Source organism: Lepidochelys kempii, chromosome 25 (assembly GCF_965140285.1).
Source record: "Lepidochelys kempii isolate rLepKem1 chromosome 25, rLepKem1.hap1, whole genome shotgun sequence".
Lineage (NCBI taxonomy): Eukaryota > Metazoa > Chordata > Testudines > Cheloniidae > Lepidochelys > Lepidochelys kempii.
Window position 1 is genome coordinate 6,923,631 of NC_136404.1, and position 25,705 is coordinate 6,949,335.

At 58.9% G+C, this 25,705-nt stretch overlaps 1 protein-coding gene across 7 annotated transcripts in view; it reads right to left on the reverse strand.

Annotated features, from left to right (window-relative positions):
• Positions 1–25,705, reverse strand: part of NFIC (nuclear factor I C) — a 158,276-nt gene that overhangs the window by 59,966 nt on the left and 72,605 nt on the right. For all 7 annotated transcript variants that reach the window (XM_073324331.2, XM_073324334.2, XM_073324329.2 and 4 more), the window contains exon 3: positions 806–877. In XM_073324331.2, coding sequence (XP_073180432.1) covers positions 806–877 — 72 coding nt within the window. The remainder of the gene's footprint in view (positions 1–805; positions 878–25,705) is intronic.

Below are 25,705 nucleotides of genomic sequence, written 5' to 3' on the forward strand. Positions count from 1 at the left end.
AGAAGCGGCCTGGGTGGTACTTTGACAAGAGAGCCTGGCATAGCATGCACGAGCGCTGTACAAGCTTCCCATGTCCAGCTCTGCCAATGCCCCATGCCCCTGGTTTGCAGCCCCTCCACTGTTCTGGTGCTGGGTCCCCCCCCAGCTCTGCAATGGCCCTAAATTCCCATCACCCCCACAATGCTCCAGTCCAGGGCTCCCCCAACAGCCCTGCTGCTGCCCCTCAGTCCCACCCCACAGCCCCTCCTCTGTCCCAGCCCCGGCCTCTTCTGAGCAGAAACCTGCCTCCCTCAAAGCACCCCAGAATGATGGGGCAGCCCCCACTAATCCTGAGATGTAACAGCTAACTAACCGGGGGCTCTTGTCCTTTGCCTTCAGGCTGCAGAGGTGTCAGGTCTTCCAGCTTTTCTCCACAGCCACAAGGGTGAGAAACGTCCCTGGGGTATTTTTTAAACCAAAGCTGAGATTCTCCCATAAGCACCTGACCTCAGGCGCTGGGGCTTTAAGAAACGCCTCCTCCCTCTCCTCTGTTCTCAGGCCTCGCTGTGCAGAGATTTTCCACCAGGGGACACTAGGCTGTGAGAGCCCCAAAGTCATCACTCTTGTGGCCAGCGAGAGGCCTGGCCCCTGGGTTTGCAGAGGGTGAATGGGGAGGGTGTCAACTGCCTCAGTACCCGAATGGCTTCTTTCCCTGCCCCGAAGGGGTTCTGAGAGCGAGCTTTAAATAGGGTCTACATGCGAGACCTACCCTCCCACAAGCTGGCAAGAGAGGGGTGAGGGGACCCCCCGCCCAGTGCTGACTTACCCAATGTGATCGGTTTGCTGTCCTCCTGGTCCGAGCCGATCCCTGTCCTCGGACTGCTGCTTTGCTCTGAATCTGAAAGGAAAAGCCAGGCATGAGGCTCTGCAACCCAGCACCCCCTCGCCAGCCCCGTTCCCCCCATCCTGACCCCACACCAGGCCCCTAGGCCCCGCTCTGAGCAGCGCCCCCTGCTGGCAGCGACCAGCCCGCTTCCCCCAGCCCGCTCTCAGGATGGCAGGGGCAAGTCTGCCTTGGCCACAAGATGCCCATGTCCCGTGTGGGGCTGCCCCACGCAGAAAGAGGATGCAGTGCTGAGGCTGCTGGGCGCATAGACCCTGCGCTTCTGCCCTGCTCCCAGCCTGAGGCAGTCACAGGGGGACGCCCCAACTCCTGGCCTGGACCAAGCAGCCACAGAAGGAGCTGGGGGCTGCATTAGAGTGGGGAGCGCTGGGTCGAGCCTGCCCTAGATGGCCCAACAGCCCCCATCTCCCCCAAAGGGTGGTGGAGTGAGGCGGGTGCTCACTGGCTCCGGCGGAGTCACCCACCCTGGTTCTCATCTGCCCCAGGCAGATGGTAATAGCCCCCATGAGCTGTGACTCGCAGGTGTAGGAATAGGAGCTGGGAGCGGCTGGGCTCCGGACCAGCCCTTGTCAGTGGTTGGACCCTGTCTTAGTGACCTTGTCGCATTCCCCGCAGCGCCCCCTGTTGGCTGGAAACTGATTTGAGTATTTCCTCACAGTATCCCTAGAGGATCCCTTTGATAGTGAAAGGAAAACCTCCTCCTGCTAATAGAAGGGGTAGGGAGTAATTGCAGCCACCACTGGGCTGGAGCACAGCAATAATTGAATACTGGACAGCAACGCTGCACGTGGCTCACTCATGGCACACTGGAATGCAGCCACCTCTGGGGTGGAACACGGCAACCATGTAACAGTGCACAGGAATGCTGTGCAAGAGGTTAGGACAGGAAGTGGAGCAGAATGCTGCATTCAAATCAAACTGCGGGAGGAGTGGGGGGGGAATTGTAAAGGTTGAGGGAGTGAAGAAAGAAAGAAAGAAAGAAAGAAAGAAAGAAAGAAAGAAAGAAAGAAAGAAAGAAAGAAAGAAAGAAAGAAAGAAAGACCTCTCCCTCCTCCCCTCTAGTGACCATGACCAAGCAGGCCTCTGGTTCCCCTGGCAACAGACAAACACTAATGGCTGCTTTATGTAATATCATTTGTGCTGTAATGGCCCCTGCGTGGTCTGCGCTCACTAACCAGAGGTCACTTTGCTGTTCCCATACAATGATTAATGGGCTGCCGTGCCCCACGGAGCCTCCTGCCCTCACCGCTGCCTGCCCGCCGCCAGTAATGGAGGAAGCGCCCAACCTCAGAACCGATGGCGCCATGAAACAGCCCTGGGTTCCTCTGCTGTGGCTGCAGCCCCCTCGCCAGGCAGCCCTGCACACTGATACAAAGCACCGCCCGGCCTGCCCACTGCACCTGGCTCTGGAACAGCTGCTCCCTGCCACCCGGGCCCTGGCCAGCCTTCCCCAGGGCAATGCCACATCCTGGCATGCTCGGGGCAGTAGGTGCCATGGGGGGCTCAGAGCAAGCTAGCCAGGGGCAAGCTAGCCAGAGCTGTGGGAGGGCCAGGGGTGATCACCTGCCCCAGGGGTTGTGGCAGAGTCTCAGTGGGTTCAGGGAGCCATCCTGGAGCTCCCAGACCGTGTTCAAGGCAACGTGATTTCCTTGCTATGGTGTCATGGGGCTGTGACATCAGTCATGGAGTGCCACCACGGGCGAGCCCGGCACCAGGGTGGGTCCCATCTGGGGAATCTGAGACAGGACTGGCCAGGCCTGAGCAGGCGGCATGGAGACTAGGTACACTGGTGGCAGAAGTGGGCCCCGGGAGGGGAAGGTAATGGAGACACAGCCTCAGGCTGTGTGCTGGCTGCCTCCTCAAACCAAGCATGGTTGACCTGGGCCAGCAGAGAGATGGGAGACCTCCAGGCCAACCCAGGGGAGGTGATCTGATACGTCCCATCGCGGTTCCTGGGGCACCCGTTAGCCACCACACCCGTCAGAGCTGGCAGGGTGCTGGACGCTCCCACCCCCAAGCCAGGCTACGGATATAGGATGCACAGCCAGACTAGACAGCAGCAGTATTGGCTTCCTACCCAGCAATTCCCCTGCCCTCAAGAGTCCCCCTTTGCACATTTAGCCCCTGCGTTTTCAGCTCAGCCTCTGCCCTCCCCTAGGCGTGGGGCTGATCCTGGTCTCCACACACTCACCCGATGGCTGGGCGTTCCCCACGCCAGCCCAGTGGCCCCATGCTGACACCCCTCCAAGTCAGGTGCTTGGCATTGCTGAATGCTCCCCGCCCTGCTCAAACTTGGGGCTTCCAGCCACGTGCCCTCTGCTCCTCTGCGGGCGCTTGCCCATCTCTCTGTCCTGCTGCCTGGCTGAGCAGTGCCGCCTTGGCAAGTGCCCAGCGCAGCTCTCTGCAGGGGGCAGTCCAGAGTGAGGGTCTGTAGCCAGGGCGCTGTTCGGGGCCGGACTGCCGTAACGTGCTGAGCACCTGGCGTGCGCCAGACACCACAATCCGGCCCCACGATGGGCCAACTCACAGGACGGGACTTGTTAAAGGTTCAGGTGTGACGATGAACTTCTCCGCCCCCAGGGGCCAGGCCTTGGAAGGGGAACCTCCTTCCTGGGGGCCCTGTGACTCCCAGACCTTTTCACGATTCCTTCTGTCGTTCTTTCCCTCCCACCTCTACCCTTGATATGGAACTCAGTGTGATACTCAGCGCTACACCCATTGCTGTGCCCATTGCATATACCCCATGCTACACCAAATGCAATACCCATTGCTCTATTCAATGCATATACCCATTCCATATACTGCGCACTGCCCCAAACTCTATACCCAGTGTGTGTACCCAGCATTACACCCATCACTATACCCAACATTGTACCCATCACATATAGCCAGCGTTACACCTGTCCCATCCACCCAGTGCTATATTCATCACATATGCACAGGGCATATACCCATCCCATATACCCAGCATTAGACCCATTGCATGTATGTACTGCCTGTACCAGCATTGTGTCCCTCACATAGACCTGTCACATACGCCCAACATTTCTGCGCCAGACCCCCAACAGGAGCAGCATCAGTGGTTTTTGGTCATCTGCCACTCTGCCAGTCCCTGCAGCTTTCACAGCCAGTTCACGTTGCTGCTTGAACCTTTACCACATCTCCCTTGATTGTGAGGAGGGACGGGCCTCACCGCGGGCGTTTTAGAATCATGGAATCATAGAATCTCAGGGTTGGAAGGGACCTCAGGGGGTCATCTAGTCCTACCCCCTGCTCAAAGCAGGACCAACCCCAACTAAATCATCCCAGCCAGGGCTTTGTCAAGCCTGACCTTAAAAACTTCAAAGGAAGGAGATTCCACCACCTCCCTAGGTAACACATTCCAGTGCTTCACCACCCTCCTAGTGAAAAAGTTTTTCCTAATATCCAACCTAAACCTCCCCCACTGCAACTTGAGACCTTTACTCCTTGTTCTGTCATCTGCTACCACTGAGAACAGTCTAGATCCATCCTCTTTGGAACCCCCTTTCAAGCAGCTATCAAATCCCCCCTCATTCTTCTCTTCCACAGACTAACAATCCCAGTTCCCTCAGCCTCTCCTCATAAGTCATGTGTTCCAGTCCCCTAATCAATTTTGTTGCCCTCCGCTGGACTCGCTCCAATTTTTCCACATCCTCCTTGTAGTGTGGGGCCCAAAACTGGACACAGTACTCCAGATGAGGCCTCACTAATGTCGAATAGAGGGGAATGATCACGTCCCTCGATCTGCTGGCAATGCCCCTACTTATACAGCCCAAAATGCCATTGGCCTTCTTGGCAACAAGGGCACATTGTTGACTCATATCCAGCTTCTCGTCCACTGTAACCCCTAGGTCCTTTTCTGCAGAACTGCTGCCTAGCCACTCGGTCCCTAGTCTGTAGCGGTGCATGGGATTCTTCCGTCCTAAGTGCAGGACTCTGCGCTTGTCCTTGTTGAGCCTCATCAGATTTCTTTTGGAGCAATCTCATTTGTCTAGATCCCTCTGTATCCTATCCCTACCCTCCAGCATATCTACCTCTCCTCCAAGTTTAGTGTCATCTGCAAACTTGCTGAGGGTGCAATCCACACCATCCTCCAGATTATTTATGAAGATATTGAACAAAACCGGTCCCAGGACTGACCCTTGGGGCACTCCACTTGATACCGGCTGCCAGCTAGACATGAAGCCATTGATCACTACCCGTTGAGCCTGACAATCTAGCCAGCTTTCTATCCACCTTATAGTTTTTATTTTGCCTTCCTCCTTATGTCATGGGCATCAGACTTTTGCAACCCACATGCCCATCTCCTGGCTGCTCCTGCGCCCCGGGTCTCCGTTCCTGGTGCCCTTTCAATGATGCCTGGATAGCTTATATACTTCATTAGTGACAAGAAACAAGGTATGCAGGAAACCCAGCACTGTTGCTGCTGAAATGTAGCCTGGCTGTCTTCTCTTTCTCACACAATGTAGGTGCTTCGTGTGTGTGTGTGCACGTGTCCATCCTACCCAACGTGTGGGCCACTTGCAACTTCCAGCAGAACTGTAACTCCTTGTACTAGGAGACCTGACGCCAAGGGGCTGAGCCATCACGTGTCTCATTAACAAACCTGGGTTAGTCAACGTTACAAGCCACTTAGGTCGGTGGAAGGGACTTGGTCCTGCAGACACACACATCATTAGATCAACTTAACGTGGCTTATGTCGACCTCAGTCTGTAGTGTAGACCAGCCCTAAGCACTTCTGTGAATTCCTCCTGCTGTTTCCTATGGAGGCAGACCCCTCCACTTCCTGTCCCAAATTGCGGAGCAGTGTCTCTGCAGGGCTGGGAAGCAGATCTCATCAACACTCCCCACGCTGCTGTTCCAGCCCCAGGGGGCACTACTACCCCCTTTGCCTGAGCGCCCCACCTCAGTGGGAGTTTTGACTGAGTAAGGACTGCAGGATTTGGCCTGCGCGGTGCTGTTTGGATGGAGGAGGGGCCAGATCCTGGCTTCAGTGACACTGGGGTACATGCAGAGTAACTCTACGGATTTCCCTGCTCCCGTGGCAGCCCCTCCCAAAGGAAAGGCGGTTAAAAAAAAGGGAAGACTAGAACGATGGCAGCGCGCGTTACATTTTCAAGAGCGATGGTGCAAAGGAAGTGCCTGCCGCAGCCTGCAGTCTCCCCACCCCTCGCCACCTCATCAGCCACACAGGCAGGCTGGGCAGCTTGCATCCCGCACTCCCGGCCCCTGCTCCATCTTATCTAAAAATAAGCAGACTCCTCTGCAGGCTCGCAGACGCTGAGCTCAGCACTATTGGTTTCTAGAGCATCCTGGATTAGATTTCAAGGCCGTTTCCCTCCCGCCCTCCCCGCAGTCGGACATGGAGGACCATGCTGCGCGGGCGCCCCCCTGGAGTGCTGCAGAGCTCACCACAAACAAAGCCCAGGGACGGGGTCTGGCACAGCCAGGGGCAGGGGAACTGTACGTGCCCTCCTGGCAGGACCTGGGCTTGGATTCGGGGAGGGGGCCATTTAGGGATCTGGGGCAAAAATTGGGGATCGGTCCCGCTTTGAGCAGGGGGTTGGACTAGGTGACCTCCTGAGGTCCCTTCCAGCCCTGAGATTCTGTGATGTTACAAATCTATCCCAAGGGCTGGAGGAGCAGCCAGAGCCAGGCTGGGCCCTGGACCTTCATGCAAAAGTGCAGCCCGTGGGGACTACATCACCCAGCATGCACCACGGGACCCAAGGGAAGGCCCCACTGATGGCGCTGCTTGGGCCTTGCCATGGGTGCCTTCCTCTGGGCTCTGGGATAGTCCAGGGGCTAGAGCCCCAACCAGCGTCTTAGGAGACTAGGGCTCAAGCTCCACACTGATTTCCTGTGTGACCATGCCTCTCTGTGCCTCAGTTGCCCCCCTGCACATGGGGCTAGCAGTGCTGCCCTGCCCCTGCCCGCATGGCAGCCCTGATGCTCAGTACACTAAAGACGGGGTGGGGCTCAGATATCCTGGTAACAGGGGATGGATAAATACCCACAATAGGTAGCCATTTCCAAGCATGGCAGGACGGAGCAGCCCCGTTGCAGTCTCTGGGCTTCACACCAGTCTCCCTGTAGGCTGGAGATGGAGGCTAAGCCCAGCTTTCCCTGCCAAGTCTGGGGCCGGTTGCTGGTTCCAAAGCCCTTTGGGTTTGTTATGCCATGGTGCTGTGTGGGTAGTAGAGCCCGGATGTGAATTCTGCAGCCTGCTCCTTCACAGAGCCAGCTCCGGCGCATTGAGTCAGCACAGCGCACGGAGCGTGGAGGGAGCCGCTCTGCTAGGAAGTGTGGCTGAGCCGTGACAGCGAGGAACCAGACCTGGGAACTGGGGCAGACCTGGGGGTGCGCCTGCAGGACCCGCAGAGCTCCGGAAGAGCCAGCCGTGCCCTGCGGTGCCCACTGCAATAGCGACAGACCTGGCCAGCCCCATGCATCCCAAGGGCAGCGTCTGGGCTGCCGGTGGGGATGGCGGAGGCAGGCAGAGCCCAACGCGAGTCTGCAGTGAGGAGCCCTGTCCCACTGCCACCCACCAATGGCAAACCACCCCACCCCCCCAAAAAAAACATCAAACGCAGGCAAATATAGGATAGCTCAGTGGTTTGAACATTGGCCTGCTAAACCCAGGTTGTGAGTTCAATCCTTGAGGGGGCCATTGAGGGATTGGGGGCAAAAATTGGGGATCGGTCCTGCTTTGAGCAAGGGGTTGGACTAGATGACCTCTTGAGGTCCCTTCCAACCCTGATATTCTATGATTCAAACCAGTCCCTTGGTGTGAGCGCTGGCTCAGAGACCCATCAAAGTTGAGGGATTCCCACTGATCTCAGCGGGGGATTGTGACTGAGACAAGCAGATCAGGCTGTAAATATGAACCCTGTGCCATGTCGTATTGCCAGGATCGCTCTGCCAATCAGAGAAACACTCTGAGTGGGATTGCCTGGGGTGGGGGCACGGATGACAAGTGTGGGGGCTGACTGGACCCTGGTGCACATTCAGTCCGCTGGCCACGGGCAGGGAGAGTGGGATGTAGCAGTGGTAGGGATGGACACACAGACATAGGGATGGACACACAGACAGAAGATAGATCATTAAAAGGCAGCTGATCCTCAATCCCCAGTCCACAGCAGTGACCCCGCGCCAGCGTAACGAGATCCCTACACCTGAGCGCCCAGGGATGCACAACCGAACTTGGGGCTCGCAGCCTTCTCTGTAGTCTGAGGGCCTGACTCTCAGTCACACCTAGGTCCCCGGTCCACTCCGGTTACGCACAGGGGCCTCCCAAGGTGAGGTAAACGTAGAGTGGTGTGAAGGGGTCCTGTGAGAGTGAGAATCAGGCCCGGGGAGGGTGACTGGGATGGATTTTGGTTTAGTTTCCTGCTCCCACTAAATGATGGGGTAGGACAGCGGGGCCAGGGCGTGCTGCTCCTCAAGGGCGAGCTGTGTGGAAACGGGGCTGAGGTTTGTCCTAGTCCTCAGTGATTGTTCCAGAGCTGGGGGTTTTCTCCTCCTTTGTGCAGAGTGCAAAGATTGAAAACCATTATTGGAGGTATTCAGCCGAATCCCCAGTGCCCCGAATGTGCCGGCTCTGGCTCCTAGCTAGAGGCAGACAGACTCATGGGGAGAGCATCAGAAACAAGCCCATCTTCTGGGTTCAGCCAGGACTGACAGCCCATGGGTTACACCGCTCACTATGCAGAGCTCCCCGCTAACATCCTGGGATCTCTCTGGGATCCCTTTCACTTCCTCCAGGCAGGGCAGGCCGGCTCTGCTGTCAGCTGTTTGGAGTCAGGGTCCCCAGGCTGAGAGACAAGTGCAGCTCTCCTCACAAGATCTTGCCTGGGGCACTGCTGATCCCAGGGGTCTTGCAGAGACCTGGGTGGGCGGGAAAATTGATGCTAGGGCCTGATCCTGCTGGGTCAATGGGAGCAGAGGACGCTCAGCACCTCGCAGGCACCGGATCCTAATCTGGGTGATTCTGGAGGAGCAGCCCTTCAGGGGGCTGTCCTTAGCACCCAGAGCAACGGGGACCAAGGTACAAAGTCAAGATCTGAATCCAAAGCTCCTGGGGATTTGGACCCAAGGTTTCACTCCAGCCCGTTCTAGGTCTAGGAGGCAGCCAGGACACTGGGATTTGGCTCAGGCCCCTGCTCAGCGCTCCATCAGCGGATCAGCTCCAAGCCCCGGGGGCCCAGTACCGCCTGGCTCTGTGTGGAGACTCACTGGCTCATTTCCTCTGCTCCAGGCAGAACCCAAGTGGCCTCTGCTGTTCCCGGCTTCCCCTCTTCGAGGCTTGGCAGAGGTGGCCCAGTCCCAGTAACGCTCCTGGCGGCCGTTTCTCCACCCAAGAATGGGGGGACCCCCTTGGCCAGCATCCCTCAGGGTCGCCCTAGAGCCAGGCCACATTAATTACAGCTATGGGCTGTACGCTGTACAGTACACTGTACGCTGGCCACGCGGCTAACTAGCCACAGGCTGGTTATATTTACACACATCCAAGCTATGCCCACCGCTCCCATCCGGGAGACCCACTGGGTCTGGATACAGGCAGGAAAAGAAGCCTTTGCCAAGGGCACAGCAGAACCACAGAATCGTATCTATCTGGGGCTGGATGGGATCTCAGTCTGCGGGAGAGGGGCATGGTCTAGTGCTGGAGCAGAAGATGGGAAGCCAGGACTCCTGGGTTCTTCTGTTACTCCCAGTGCTGGAAAATGGTCTAGTAGTTAGAGCAGGGGACCAGGAGCTGAAACGCCAGAGGGCAGCTGGTTTAAACTGCCCCAGCTCCAGAAGGCTCTGCTCCCTGGTTTCCAGCCCCAGCCCCGTGCTGAGTTTGGCCTAGCGCGTGGCACAGGCTCCTGGATTCCACTTCTGGGTCTGTTGCTGTGGCTCTGCACCAGCCACTTCCTGTGTGAGTGCCTCAGTTTCCCGCAGTGCAGTGAGGTTGCTAATACTCCGCTGGTTCCTGGGCGGAGGGCAGGGTTGGGATCCCCACTGAAATGAACGCCTGTGATGTGTTTCGAGATGCCTGATAAAATGCCTGCTCAGCGAAGAGCCCAGTGGTGTGTCGTTATTCCCGGCAGCGCACAGTCCGTGAGTAACCGAGGAGTTCAGGCGGCTGGAGCCATTAACATAACGATAACAAAGAACTGGGGGGATAGAGTGTGGGGCCCGGCTGATCCTCTGATCTGGGCTTGCTCTGCCCCACAGTGCCACCCACAGGGATTTTGCACCACACCGTATCCTCTATGACCTGCTGAGGATCTTCCCCAGGAGCCGAGGCAGATTAACGCACAGGCCCACGGAGCCTATGCCTAGGGGCCCACGGAGCCTGTGCCCAATTTGTGGAGCCCTGCAGGACCACCAGAACCTGTGTAGAAGTGGGGGGGCCACTGGCACCGGAACTGTGGGCCTACCCCATCCCCCGGTCAGTGGTAGGAGCCGCTGGCCCAGAGAGCCTGGGCTGCTGTGGGGATCCCCAGACCCTCTGCTTGCCCTGGGCAGGGGCCAAGGTGGCCGAGAACGGCCCCCGACCCGTGTCCACACCCCCCAGGGTGCACCGCTGCCAGTGAGACCCAGGAGTGGGGGCTCTGGTCCGGCCTCCCGCCCCCTCCCCCGGGCCTGCAGACACGCTCCGTGGGGAGAGGAGTCCCTGCCCCGGCTGGGAGGCAGTAGGGAGCCCCGGGAAGGTTACTGGCCGCTGCTCCATGCCTGCCCGAGGCTCCTGTAGCCATGTTAAAAAGTTGGGGGTGGGGCATGGCCCCTCAGGGTCTGTTGCCCCTGGGCCCCCAGGGGATGGTGGGGGCTCAAATGTTCTTTGTGCCCAGTGCTTCAATAAATCTTAATCCGCCTCTGCCAGGAGTCTGGACCGTGCTTTCCATCAGCCTCTGTCGCTTGGCTCTGGGAGCTGGTGAGATGCCAGGCTGGCTTCAAAGCGGCTCCAAACCTTCCCCCCACACACACCTTTTTCTTTCCTCCCTCTCTCTCTCTCGCTCTCGCTCTCTCTCTCTCTCGCTCTTTCTCCATCCTTCTCCTCCTCCCACCTGTTTGGCCTTCGGCATTTTCCTTTCACAGTTTTGGCTGATGCCGGGAAAAGGCTAAGGCAATCCAAACAACACAGTCAAAACACAGCAGCCCAGCCAAGCCGCTTGACGGCTCTTTGCTCCCTGATTTCCCTTTCACGCGCTTTCCCGAGACCTCACACGGAAGCGCGGCTCCCGGAGCACGGCCTGCTATTTTTGGCCTCGGGCGGCACAGAAGCGGGTGCCTGGCAATGCGTTTTTCTCACCCAAAAGACAGGCTAAGAGTGTCGCTGTTGCTGAGACCCATGGCACAGGCTGTTGGTGGGTGGGGTGAAAAAGAGAAGGAGAAACGGGCCACGGGGAAGGCTTTCACAGTCGTGCATCCTGCTTGACGTAACCGCTGAGGGCAGCCATTTTGTTCCGCTCCCCTCCCCACTTTTCCACATTACTCCCCCATGCTGGCACGACGGCCATTTTGTGCTCCCATTAAAACCACAGTGCATGGAGCAGTGGAAACCCCCGGGCATCGCTCACGCAGGGCCTTCTCATGCTCCTGCCCAGAAAGAGAGAAACGGTGTCCATTGTGCCAGGCTGGGCTCACGCTTTTCTCCCCCACTCCTGCTCCCCCCTCGCCCAGATTTTTCGTCCCTCCCCGAATACCAGAACAAAGTGTGCAAATGAGATTGCTCCATGATGGGGGCAGGGTATCACGGGCTGAAAAAGGGGGGAAAGTAAGAAGGGAGAGAAAACCTGAATGAGAGAAAGAAGCCGGGGAAAGAAAACCCCCGTGCTTGTGGGTCTAATGCTTGGCTTTGCTTTCTCGCCACATGGCGTCTTAGCTCAAGCCTGCAGCCTCCCATTTAGCTGGCAGCCATTTCAGAGCATGAGGGAAGAGAAACACAACACAGACACACTTATGCACGCGCACTTCACCCGCCCCCCTCCAAGTTTCCTCTTGGCAGCCATTTTAGGTTGCGTGAATTCCTCCGACAGTCCAGGGAAAAGAGCCAGGGCAGCCGAGCGCTGACGGGGGAGTGAGGACGGGTGCCAGGGCCCCGGGAGGGGAGAGCCGCTGGGTGGTGGGGGAATTTTCTGCACTCTTTTCCCTTTCCTTTTTCTGCAGAAATACGTCACTCTCCCGGGCAGGCAGGGAGGCGACTCGGGCCAGCAAAGAAAGAGGAAAGGAAAGAAAGGGTTGCCCTGCTATCCTTTGCTGGAGTTGAGAGCGAGCAAGCGAGCGGGAGGCTTGCACTGTTAACCCTCACACATATACACAGACACACACACGTCTGCACGGACATGTGTGTGCACACACGAGTGTACATACACACACACACATGCTCTCTTGGGCAGAACACACCCTCTGCCTTCCTCCCCCATTTCAAACCAAACTCTTGCAGCATCTCTGGAAGTCGTTAGCAATGGAGGCCTGCCAAAGCATGACGCCCAAGGATTGGGTGTCATCAAGTGGTTAGCACTAAGGGATGTGGGGAACGGGGATTCTAGCTCCGGCTCTGGGAAGGGAGCTCTTGTGGTTGGAACAAGGCAGCAGGACTGGGAGTCAGGATGCCGGGTGCTGTTCTCAGCTGTGCCACGGTATAACCAAGGGGAGTCACTACCCTACTCTGTCCCTCAGTTTCCCCATCTGTAAAATGGGGATAATACCCACATCACAGGTGTAAGTTACCCTGGGGAGACAGAGGGAGGGGGAGTTGGTGAAAAGGGCTTTGAGATCCTCAGCTGGAAAGGGTTAGGGGAGAGCGAAGCAGCCGGGCAGACCTAGCACCAAGGCTCAAATTCAGCCAGAGCTGTCTGGAGCAGAGCTCCAGTAAATATTTTCAAACACAAGGGGCAAAAGCCCTGAGCCCCGGTGCCTCCCGTGGGACCAAAGCCCCAGTGCCCCCAGGAAATCCTCGGGGAGAATTTAAGCCCGGCCTATGCGCTGTCTGCATTTTGCTGACCTTGCCCAAGTGCCCCCCCTCGAAGTCAGTGGGAGCCGGGACTGAGCATCTGAGCTTAGAGCGAAGGCAAACAGCTGCCCAGCAGCATCCCTCTGCACGGCCCCCCTGCGGGGAGCATTAGATCCAGCTGATGGGATTCGAGGGGCTTACCCAGCTGGGGATGTGCGGTTCAACTCCCACTGACCTGCAGCTCCTCTGACAACCCCGCCTGCGGCCTCTCCGCTGGCCGGGGCAGGGCCCTTTCCTAACTCCGGGGCGAGGCTGCGCCACACCCCAGGAGATCAACAGAGACCTCGGTAGGGATAAAGGCGCAGCCCCTCCCAGCACCCCATGTGCCTCCACTGTCTGCTCGAAGGGGGCGACCCTGTGGCCTAGTGGATTAGGCGTTGGCTGGGGAGCCAGAAGCTGGGCCTTCTGCCTGGCAGCAGAAGCTTGGATGAGTCACTTCCCCACTGAAAAACAGTGGGTGAGGAGAAGAGCTTGGGCTGGGGAGCCTAAGGGGTTTAGGTGCCTACATCTCCTTGAATTCAGGGGCAGCTGAGCCTCTAATACCTGTGCGTGGTCCAGTGGGACTTCACAGCTGGGTAACAGGCTGGATTCACTCGCCTGGGCTCTCGCCTGGCCCCAGCTTCCTGGTCGGTGCGCGCCTCGTAGGCTGTGATGCACAGCACAGCGGGGTGGCAGGGCAGGTCTCCCCATTGCACAGCTGGGAACGGAGGTCCAGAGAGCCAGAGGTTTAGTGGCACTGAAGTGTTGCTCATCTCAATGCCCAAGTCTCCTTGAAAGTCCCGGGAGCGCAGGCTCTGAAGTCAGCTAGTCACTGTGATGCTGAGCAGCCCAGCCCCTCCATACCTTTCACAATGTGGGCCACTGGGCCCTGCCCCAGGTCTCACCCTGCGCTGGAGCAGGGCCTTCAACCTGGCTATGGACCCCCCATTACAGCCAGCCAGATCAGGCCATGCAAATCAGCAGCAGTCCCAGCCTGCGGCGAACAGCCAGAGCCTACTGGTGCCCGCCCCAGCGTTTGCACAGTGCTGTTGCCACACACCGCGTAACTCAGGCCACACAAGTGGCTGAGGTGGGAACAGAACGTGCCCCCCCAGCCCTCCAGAAGCATTTCCAAAAAAAGTGCCAATCTCTTTGATCCATACCATCTGAGCTGCCTCACATGTTCCAGCTGAGGAGCCATCCCTGGGGCGGGATTCTCATGCAAACATCCCGGGATCCGAAACTGCTCACGGTTCAGCATGGGGAAGCTTTCCCCACTGAGCCCTCCCCCACCCCGGCGCTGCCATCCACAGACCACGGCTCAGCCCTGCGGAGGCCTGGAAGTGCTCAGGTGCTAGGAAGAGCCAAATCCGAACACAGTGAAACTTGTCATAGCTTGTGGGCTTTGCTGGCAATGGCAAAACACAACCAGACCCACGTCAGGAACCAGATTTCCACTGAACTAGTGCTACAGGGATTGCGTGACCTGTGAACGGGAGCAGATCAGAATAGCTCTTCCAGGTGCTCCAGACCTACCCATGGCCCAGCTGTTTCAAAGAATTTGGCCACCCTTTAAGCACCTGTCTACAGGCAGCTCCTCAGTGGCTGTGAATTGCAATAGCTGTGCTGAATGAACAGCAAACATGCTCCCATCTCGCTCATTAATAGGTAGCAGGCCAGACTGCACCCTAATGCAATGTGAGTGCTAACAGCCAGAGCTGTACCAGTGCACACTACCAACCATCTGAGCCCCGTGCTCCAGGGCTTATGCCAGCCTCTAGCTCTCAGAGAGCAGAATGAGCTCTAATGTGCGGGGCACATTATCCCACATCTGCCTCTGCAGCATCCGATATTGTCCACAGTCAGAGACAGGACACCGGGCAAGATGGACCCGAGGACCGAGCCCACCTGGCAACGCCTGTGTTTCTGTGCGAAGCCTCACAGAAAGAATCACTTTCTTCTGACACTGAACAAGGAACTTTATTAGAATTTAGAAGGATTATCCCTAAGGCTACTCTGTTTCTCTTCTGCCTCAGATCTGCCCCAGCCCAGCTTCCAGCTCCAGGTGTAAAGACACCCCCCACATATCCTTCTGAAATCAAAGGCTGGTTTGCACAGATGGTAGCTGGGTTTGAATTTGCCATCTCTTCTCCAGAGAGGGCAGCTTTCCTATGGAGATGGCCCTTTCTGTTAGCCATGGTAGTGAGCGCATAAACCCATTTCAGGAAAGTCACTGTCTTTGTCCACACTGTCCACAATGGGGCAGATTCTGATCTCAGTTACACCAGCATAGATCCCAAAATGACTCCACTGATTTCATGGGTTTGTTCCAGATTTACACCAGGGTAACTGAAATCAGAATCAGGCCCTAGATATGTCGGTATCAAAAATCTCGACGGTGGTTTCCCACCATTTGAATTCACCGGCTAGTCCACACTCAGCTGACGAAGCTGATAGATTTGACATGACAGATGTTCCATGAACTCATTAAGTCCCCTTTAATCTTCAACTGTCTGTAGCCTACGCGGCTTTCCCAGCCCCCCTCTCCTGGGTTCTGGGCCAGATGTATTTTAAATCTTTCTCTGAGTTTCTCTTTGTTTTTGTGCCAGGCTAACGCAATTCCCCTAGAAGAGGGGCCAGCCCAGAACCTTTGGCCCAGACAGGTTCACGAGGTTCGAAACACGTGGGTCAGATGACCTCAGGGCGGCTGGGGGTGACAGAGAGGCCCTGGCTGAGGCCGGCAGCCAGCAGGGAACCAGAACCTCGCTGGAAGTTGGGGGCATCATGAGCGATGGATCCATTTGCAAAACGTGGCTCCAAAGCCCTGCAGTTTCTTGGCAGTTGGGGCCAAGATTGTAGCTTGCCCCGTTATGCAGGGAGGGAGCCTTTGCAGAGGCTCTCCTCCAGCCCAAGGTGGGGCATATCTGTTCTGGGGCTTGGTCCAGGCTCTGCTGTTTGTGATTGTTGCTGTTACTGAGCGTCGGTCGGTCTGACAGAGAGACCTGGGGCCAGACCCCAGATACCTCATGCTGGGTCTGTCCCACTGACGCCAGTGTGTACCCCAGTGTGGGGAGAGCTATCCTGGGGGAGGAGAGAGCCCTCTGGGGATCTGTGCAGTTCTGCCTGCGGGAGATCTGGTGCCACTGAGCCACCGATCTACAGACAGCACGGGAGAGATCCCGTGTTAATGACTCCCCAGTTGGGCTCCCCACACCCGGGGGAGCCGCGTTGGCAGGCCTGGACCCGGCCTTGCTGTCTGTCAGCCTCAGGAACCTATCGTGTGGCTCAGGCCAGGAAAATGAGCAAAGCGTTGAAGGAAGTCTCTGCTAAGCAGCTTCCTTCCCAGCGTCCTCCTCCCTGCCCACCCCTGCCTCTCACGCTTGCTGCTGCCTGCGCCCTGGCCTGGCAGACACCGCCTGGCCTGCTGCCACCAGCAGGTGTTCCCCCGTGTGCTAGCTGGCAACGCTTTGCTCCCTTTCCCCAGCCTGGTGCCATGCTGGCTCAGAGCGAACGGCCACCTCTGCCCCACTCCAGCCTGGTCCAAGCCCTCCCTCCTTGCTAAGGCACAAGCCCCTGCCCCAGCATGCACCATCCTGAGATTGGCATACACAAGAATTAGGAGTCCCACATGTTCACATGACTCCAGGAGCTGAGGCTTTACTAAAAACACCACCTAGCAACACTGGGGTGGTGGTGGGGGGCCTGGAGACAGCACGCCCAGCTCATGCCAAATCAGGAATCAGCCTAGACCTAGGAGGGCCCAGGGCGGTGTTACAGGACATTGAAATGGGTGACAGGGGGACTGACGACTTTGACGGGGCCCACAAGAAATACAGCCGAGCAAGAGAGGGCTGGGCTGGGTGGGGAAGCAGGGCAGGAGGGACCTGGCTGGGCTGGGTGGGAGAGCAGGGAACTGGGCCGGGCTGGGGAATTATTTCTTACTCATACTAGCCATTAATGATTAACTTGGTTTACGGCAGGTCCGGGATGGGTGCGGGGAAGCCAAGAGCCAGGCTGCCACAGGGCTGCAGAAGAGGCTGGGGAGAGCTGGGGCTGGGAAATGGGAGGTCCTGAGCTCGTGAGCCAGGCTGCCACCAACGGCTGGAAGCTGATGCTAGACAAATGTGCCCTGGCCCACGGCTCTCTGGGGCTTTAGGGCAAGCTCTGTGGGGCAGGGCTGCTGTCTGGCAGGGGTCTGTACAGCACCTGGCTCAAGGCAGCACTGACCTGGTGAGGCTGCTGGGGTGCTGGAATAGACACCGGAGGAGTAATAATCAAGATGAATATTTTTAACAGCTGCCTGGTGTGGGGTGCTGCTAAGAGGAGTTCGCCCTTCCTGGTGGCCAGGATGGCTGTGAAATCTCCAGGAGGGGCAGGAACCACGCCCATCCCCTGCCTTGCTCCAGGTGCCGAGGGCAGGGGCTGCAAGAGGTCCAGGATTGAGGCTCAAGGGGAGCAAAGAGATGGACAAACAGCTGGGCAAGAAGCTGCCCTCAGACTCCAGCTGATTTACGGGCCGCCAGGCCAGGCAGGAGCAGGAAGGAGTGAGCGTGGACCCTGGCTAAGGGGCCTGGTGTGCCTTGGAGGGTTCAGCCCGTCACACCTCCCCAGTTCCCTCCGTGGAGCCAGCACAGGCCTCCCCAGGCAGAAGGGACCCAGGTTACTCTCACAGCACCTCCCAGGTCAGTGTGGGGAGGCACCCCGAGTCCCAAGGAGATTCTGCCAAGCCACCCTTAGCTTTCCCGTGCCTCAGTTTCCCCATCCTGCCAGGATAAATACAGGACAGACTGCGAAGCAGTTTGACATCTAGTGTTACTGGTGCAGGACCAACACCACTCCTCAGCTCAGGTACCACGGTGATGGGCACAGAATAAGAACCTACATGGCCGGACTGGAGTGAATCCAATCTAGCTCCTGGCCCCCATGCTCCGCTGCTATGGCTCCCTCCACACTGCCCATGCACACGCTGCCTTCCCAGCCCCTTCCGCCTCTGAGTCCTCGCTGCCTCTGTGCGAGTGACACATCCATCGATCGCCCACCCTGCTCTTGCGCCGCTCCCCTCAGTAATTTATGCCTTATGCTGACGTGCGCGATTTAACTCTGGGAAGCGCTTTGGGCTGCAGCTTGGCCGGGGAAGCTGCTTGTACAAAGTTGGGCGCAAGCCCATCCACGGGAGAGTCCCCCCTCCCTGACCCCAGCTGCTCTTCAGCTGGGACTGCAGCAAAGTGCCTTCCAGCGTGAGCGGCCCCAAGGGGCTGAGCAGCGGATCCAACATGCCGAGGATATGCCCAGGACCCTGTGTCACGCCGTCCAGCCCCGCCTGGTTGATTTTGGTGGCAGGAGCTCAATATGGCAAAGAAAGAGGCGGACAGCTGCACCCGGGACTGTCAGCTCATTTCATGAATAGCTTTCCAAAGGATGGACCAGAAATCCCTGGAGATCGACTGCCATTAACCATTGCAGTGCCAGGCTCTGGGCATGGGGCTCTGGACATGAGGCGCTGGGGTAACAGACAGAGCGACCCTCTGTAAACGTCCATGCTCTGTCTCCTGTATGCAGATACAAGCCTGCTGCTTTCCATCAGGCCCTTGAGGGGCGAAGGGTAATTTCAGGGCCCCGATTCTCCCACCCCAGTGGGAGTTAGCTGTCTCCTTCAGGGGACGGCTGGGGTCCACATTCCAGATGTGCAGAGAACTGGGGAGGCCGCGAGCTGGCTGCTGTTAGAGGATCCTGGGCGACTTGCCTCGTTTCCTGGGGAAAGGGATGAGCCAGCCAGTTCTGATCCAAAGCCCCCTGACCCTCAGCCCCAAATCAACCCCCAAACCTTCCTGGGGTTTGGATGCACCCTCCCCACCCCATGGGCATTACAGTCACGCTTTGCAGCAACCAGAGGTTTGTCCCCCACCTGCCCTGGCTGGGATCACATGCCAAAGCCATGAAATACCAGGAGTAAAGAGGCCTGACCTGATTTCACACCTATTGGGGGGCAGAGAAACACCCACATTTCTGGCTGTTTCTCCAGCCTGAGCCCATATCAGAAAATTAAATAGACACAAACATCTGCCCTGTCTGTCTGTCTGTCTATCCCCAGACACACCCATCTCTGTCTCTCCTGACCTAGGGTCCCTGCTAAAGAAGCCCCCCAGAAGGATCTAGAGTTTTCTAACAGAGGAGAAATTTTTCCAACTCAACCTCCCCCCCACCTTTGCAACTGGGCCCCAGCTTCGCGAAGCCAGAGTGTCATTAGGCCTCTCATTCTGCCAACAACCTGCCCGTCCCCTGCCCTGCCAGCGCCCACAGGACACTGCCCCCATTCCCAGCCCCGCTCATGGCTGCAGCCCCAGCTCTCATTGCTGCAAAGGGCCTTGGAAAGTTTGAACAGTCACTGGCACTGCTTGAAGGAAGAGCCCAGCACTTTGCACTGCGGGGGGGAAGCTCACAGGGGAGAAGTCCCAGTTGGCATGGGGAGGGCACTGCTGGGAGGAAGCTCACAGAGGAGAGGTCCCAGCTGGCAAGGGGAGGGCACCGCTGGGGGGAAGCTCACAGAGGAGAGGTCCCAGCTGGCAAGGGGAGGGCACTGCTGGGGGGAAGTTTGCAGGGGAGAGGTCCCAGCTGGCAAGGGGAGGGCACTGCTGGGGGGAAGCTCACAGAGGAGAGGTCCCAGCTGGCAAGGGGAGGGCACCGCTGGGGGGAAGCTCACAGAGGAGGGGTCCCAGCTGGCAAGGGGAGGGCACCGCTGGGGGGAAGCTCACAGAGGAGAGGTCCCAGCTGGCAAGGGGAGGGCACTGCTGGGGGGAAGCTCACAGAGGAGAGGTCCCAGCTGGCAAGGGGAGGGCACTGCTGGGGGGAAGCTCACAGAGGAGAGGTCCCATCTGGCAAGGGGAGGGCACCGCTGGGGGGAAGTTCGCAGGGGAGAGGTCCCAGCTGGCAAGGGGAGGGCACTGCTGGGGGGAAGCTCACAGAGGAGAGGTCCCAGCTGGCAAGGGGAGGGCACTGCTGGGGGGAAGCTCACAGAGGAGAGGTCCCAGCTGGCAAGGGGAGGGCACCGCTGGGGGGAAGTTTGCAGGGGAGAGGTCCCAGCTGGCAAGGGGAGGGCACTGCTGGGGGGAAGCTCACAGAGGAGAGGTCCCAGCTGGCAAGGGGAGGGCACCACTGGGGGGAAGCTCACAGAGGAGAGGTCCCAGCTGGCAAGGGGAGGGCACTGCTGGGGGGAAGTTCGCAGGGGAGGATCCTGGCACTGCAGCTTTCAGTGCTGGCAAAAGCTGATCAGTGCTAGAGCTCCCACAGTGCCCCAGAAGCTGGAGCGCCACCTGCTGGAGCCCCCAGTCAGCATGTGCACGGCACTGCTGAGAGGAAGATGACAACGTCAGTGCCCCAGCTGGCTCTGGCCCCAGGACGAGGGGCCTTGCAGGAGCCACTTTCTTGTCACTGGGGCAGAATTCTCTGTCCTGACAGAGTCAAGCTATAAGGCAGAGCCCCACCCCAGCCCTATGCCCGGGGGAAGGGCCCCAGCCCTGCACACACCCCAGTGCAACCTCCCTGGCCTGTGCTAACTGGGAGTCGCCCCACGCCTTGACGTGGCCAGGGTCACCCTGCCCTGCCCTGGTGCCAGGCTGTGAGTCAGGCCAGCCGGGAGAGCTGCTGCCGCTTTGCCTTGAAGGGCTCTGAGCTGGCAGCAGCTCGGGCTGCCCTCAGCTGAGCCCCAGCCAGCATGGCAAGATGGCAGCAGCTCTGCAATGTGGGAACAGCTCCCCACTGGGCCCCATGTGCTGCGGGCAGAGGGGTGGCTGGTTCCTGCCAACCCTGGGCCACGTCCAGGGGCTGCCAGCTGTGTGGAGAGGGAGGGGGGAAGCGGGGAGGGGAGGCACTGCTGGGGCGAGCGAAAGGGGAGCGAGAGGAAAGGGAGAGGGGGCGAGCCATGGGGAGTGGGGCAGGGAAGGAGGAAGTGAGAGGAGGGGAAGGAGGGAGAGGGAAGCTGGGTGTGAAGGGGGCCGCAGACAGACGGACAGGGGACCCCCTCCACTTCCAGGCAGCCACAGGAGGCTCTGTGGGGAGCCCGGCAGGGAGAGTGGCCCCTTCCCTGGGCCTGTGGAGCTGAGTGGGGGGCGCCAGCCGCCCTGCGGGCCCATGGCCTGGACCAGGGTCCAGCTCCGGCCTTTGGCCCAGCTCTTGTCTCTGTAACGGGCCAAACCACACTGCCGCTGTCTCAGACCCATCTCTGCCGTACCCCACTTCAGGCCCTGTTCCAAACGAGCCCAGCTGTGCCCGGTGCTGGAGCATGGCACCTGCAGGCTGGGGAGAGCCCTTTTGGGGGAGCCTGGTCTCTCACAAGGTTTCGAGCCCAAGGCGGTGGGATGAGCCCCCTGGCAGCACCTCTAGGGGTCTGACTCAAACCAAGCCGCCCGGCTCCCCCAGTCTCTGGGGAGGCTCCCACTGGGATAGAGCCTGAGCTGAGGCCTGTGCCCCCTCCCTGTGGCTGAGGAGGGTTGGGCGTGGGTACTGCCTCCACCCGGGCAGCCTGGGGGGGGCTCATGGTTTAGGGGGGCAGCACCTGGCTGCATTCTCGGTTCCCTCCCCCTACCCCCAGGCTTCAGCCTTGTCCCGGGGTCCCCTCCCGCCCCAGGCCAGGGGCTCAAGCGTCTGAGAAGACAGCCCCAGGGAGGGAAGCCAGCGAGTGCTGCACTTCCCCAGCAAGGAGGGGTGATGCCAGGAGCGCTGGGAACCAAGGCCTCAGCTTGCACCACCCGAGAGCCTCATCCTCACCCCGGCCCTCCACGGCTACCCCCAGGGCAAGGGGAGGGGCAGGACTCCCCCGTCCCAGTGTACCCCACCCTTGTCACGGGAAAGGGGTACCGAGGGCACCCTGGCTGCAGTTCTGCCCCGATGGCGCTGCGTGCCATATCGCAGAGCCGGAGAGGTCACTGGGCAGTGCTGGGCTGTTCCCGGGCTGCGTGTTCCCGCTCCTTGGCTTGGGGCCAGGAGAGCCAGCCCTGGGGCAGCTGCACCGCTCTGGCAGGCCCCCCCGACAGGCCATGCTTGTGGGCCGGAGAAGACTGGCTCTTCCTGCCCAGGAACCGTCCTCTCATTCCACACTTAACGCTGTGCCCTGCAATCCTCTCCTGCCGCCTGCTCCGGGCGGAGGTGCCCACGGTAGTGCCAGCCTGCCCCCCCGGGGTTGTTCAGGGATGTTGGTCTGTGTCATGGTTACCCTGTGTCATGGGCACATGTTCAGTTGGGGGGCAGGGTGGGGGTTGGAGGGCCGCGTTCCCGCGAGGGGGCTGGGAGAGAGAAAGAACGAAAGATGAACTGAAAGAGAAATTGAGAAGAAAGGAGTGTGAGCCGGAGAAAGGGAGCAAGAGGCCGAGCGAGGCAGCGGGGCTGGGGAGGGAGGAGGAGGAAACACAGCAAGTTAGGGGAGGGAGGGAGTGAAGCTGGCAGGGGAGGTGCTCGGACCCACGGAGGGGGAGCAGCAGAAAGTGGTACCGGGCAGGAATGGGCCAGCAGTCTCAGCGTGTTTCTGAGTGTCCGTAGGAATTTCCAGGGGTCTCTCTGCCCTGCAGGGAGCGTGTGATAGTCCAGGCAGTGAGCAGTGCCAAGAACTGGCAGGCAGGGGAGGGAGGGAGTGTCACGTGCCGGGGCTGGAGAGACATCTGCCAGCCTGTTAAAAGCCCCTGCCTGCAGAGCTGAGAAAACCACTTGGCTCCCCCATGGGTCCTGGTTCCTGGGCGCCCATCACCTGCTGCCATCTGCCTGGGACTGGCACTGCCAACTGCTTCATCCTGTCATCTAGATGCCGTGAGCACCACACTGGCAGCTGCTGTCGGCCTGACCCGGGCGGATGGCGGTGCCAAGGCTGGAGGGGAGCTGAGGGGGCTCCCAGGCTCCACATGGCAGCTGCCTATTGGTGGCGGATGGCAAGGGGGTCTGAGCTGCAGCTGCTGCCCACCTTGGAGAACAGTGGGGCCTTGGGGAGCCGGGGAGGGGAATGAAGGGAGCCAGGTGTCTGCAGGCATGAAGGGCAGAGGAAGCAACAGCCCGTGGCCAGGCAGTGGTTAATCTACACCCCCCTTGCCTGACGCGAACAGCAATAACTGATGCTCCCGCCCCACAGAGATCTCAAAGCACCCTGCACGTACACAGATCAAGTCACCCAGGGCTGAAATGCAGCCACCTCTGGGGTGGAACACTGCAGCAGCTGAACAGCACACCGCAATACCACAGTTTCGGACAGGAAGTAAAGAGCACTGTATCCCACTGACACTGCCGGGGTGACGCCGGACCAGCAGAACGCATGTGGCCGGGATGTTTTGGGCTAAGTCTGCTCTTAGGGAAAAGGCTGTGGGATATTTAATGGCCAAAAGCAGCGGCTTGGAGCTCCCTGTGACCCAGATGGGCACCAGCACCACCCTGTGTTAACCTCTGTGGTCTCCCAAGAGCCAGCTGCACTTGACCCTGCTGACCCTGACCAGGACGCTGTCCTTGCACCAGCGGCCTCAACCTGAGTCACTTCACTCACCCCTGGCACTGGCATCATGCAAGTGCACGAGGAGGCCTGCAGTGCATCAGGATGCTAAGGGCTGATGTGCCCCCCAAGTCCTGCCCCGCTTGTTTATCCCGCAGCCTCCTGGCATATCGATCCCGGCTCGACAATGGCTCCCAGCCTGGGCCAGAAACCCACAACAACCCCCTCGCTCGTGTCGTCATTCAGTGGGGCGAGACCCTGGGGGTGCCGGGAGTAACACGTTGCCCCTTGTGCACCCGAACAGCTGGGGCTGGATTCGGGCTGCTGCCCAGCCCTGGACCAACCTGTGTTAAATTTAACTTCCCAGCTCTGTGACTAAGCTTGCTGGCTGCAACAGAATCCTGCAGTGAACTAGCTGGCCTGCTACCACCTGCCCTGCCAGCCCTGCCATGGCCCAGGCTGGAAAGACAGAATGAGGAACCCACCCTCCTCCTGTCAGCCCTGATGCAAGCCCAGTGCATGGCAGATTGGCTGGGAGACGGGGACCTGTGTGCAGCTAATTGCAGTACTGCATCAGGGGCTTGTTTACCAGCTGTTTATCCCATCCAGATGCAGAGAGTGGCTTAATCAAGGTTAATTGCTTGGGAGAATCCCACACATCTTGCCGTGTGGAGACATGCACTCAGCCTCCATCCTACCCCCCGGCTCTGCAGAGAGCCAGCTGAGCCGCGCCACCCTCCTGGCATCCTCGCAGTGCCACCAGCTGTCCCCGCTGGCACAGGAACTGCCTGCTGCCCCTCAGATCACTGCCTCTCCGTCGGACATCACGGCTCATTTGACTGGCAGCAGTAACCTGGTGCTGGGTGGACGGAGAGCCCCTGGCTGGCTGCAGCCCAGTGCTCCCAGCCGAGCACATGCGACCAAGACACCTCCCCAGTGGCCAGAGCAGGAGGCTTGACAGCAGAAAGTCACTCACTTTGGGTTTGAAGCCACGTTAGTGAAGGTGGGTGACTACCAGCCCTGGAGAGCAGCTCTCTGCTATATTGTCCCTCCAAGGTGCCCCTCTGCAGCTGTGGGTCTAGCCCACAGTCTCAGGGCTGTGAGCCTCACTCCCACCTGTGGCTGAGCTCGGGAGGGACCTGGGGGGTATTTAAGGTGCTGATGGGGACTCAGGAAACCTGCTGTCACTGTGACCTCGTGCCCTGGCTTCTTGCTGCTCCCAGCGGGGAAATAACCTCACTTGGTCCATTTAGACTGCAGGGTTTTGGGGGCAGGGACTGGCTTTCCCTGTGTTTTTGCCACACCCAGCACTGGCTGTAAAACACATACTAAGAACTCCCATGCAGGGACTGAAGGGAGGTCCCCAAGCTCTATTTGGTCCTTGGCCTCTCTCGTGGGACTCCCCAGAGGAGGGGTGAGTGCAGAGCCCACTACGGTGCCACTTACCCACCGGGAGCTTTGCAAAGCCTTTGGCTTCTAGACCCCAGCTACTCGTACAGACACCGGGCTGTGACCTCCCCAGCTCACCCAACAGCTTGGCTCATGACCCAGCTGCCGGTCACCCCACGTCTGGGCCCCCATGCCCTTGGGGCTGGGTTTGTCCCAGTGCATTCTGGGAAAGTATGGGCAACTCCCCCTGAGTGCTCCAGCTGGGCCAGGCTGTGCCAAGAGTGTGGCACCTGAGGGCGTTCTGGGATGTCCATCGGCCGCACCGGCGCTATCTGCCTGGCTGGACCGGGCACAGGAAGGCAGTGATGTGCCAGCAGGCCCTGGCAGGTTGGTTGCCATAAGAACTTGCCATGTGGGCACAAAGCAGGCTTAGAACCGCCTATGCCGCTAGCTGGCTGCAGACCCGTTCCAGCGACACGCCTGGATGCCCCGATGGCTGCAGCCAGCCTGGACTCCCATGAGAATCAGGCCAGTGGGGCAGACAGACCTTCTCAGGGAAACGAGAGATGGAAAGCGCCTCCCATCCCACACTCACCCGCTCAGCTCACCTGAGTCTGTGCCTGAGATCCTCTCCCAGGGGCTCTCCCACCTCACCCAGGTTGCATTGCCACCCTGATCCATCCCACCGCTGCTGCCCGGCGCAGCCAGAACTGGTGAGGCCGTGATTTACACCTCTGGGGTTCCACACAGTGCTTAGGCGTTAGCAAAATAAATTAGCCCAAATCATCGGAACAGCAATACAGGGAGCCACTGGATAGATAGAAAGATAGAGGGTGTGTGTGGTGATAGACAGATAGATAGATAGAGGGGGTGGATGGGGATAGATAGAGGGGGTGGAAGGGGATAGATAGATTAAATGAGATGCTCGTGAATCCTTTCTGCCTCACATATCACCAGTAATAAACATTT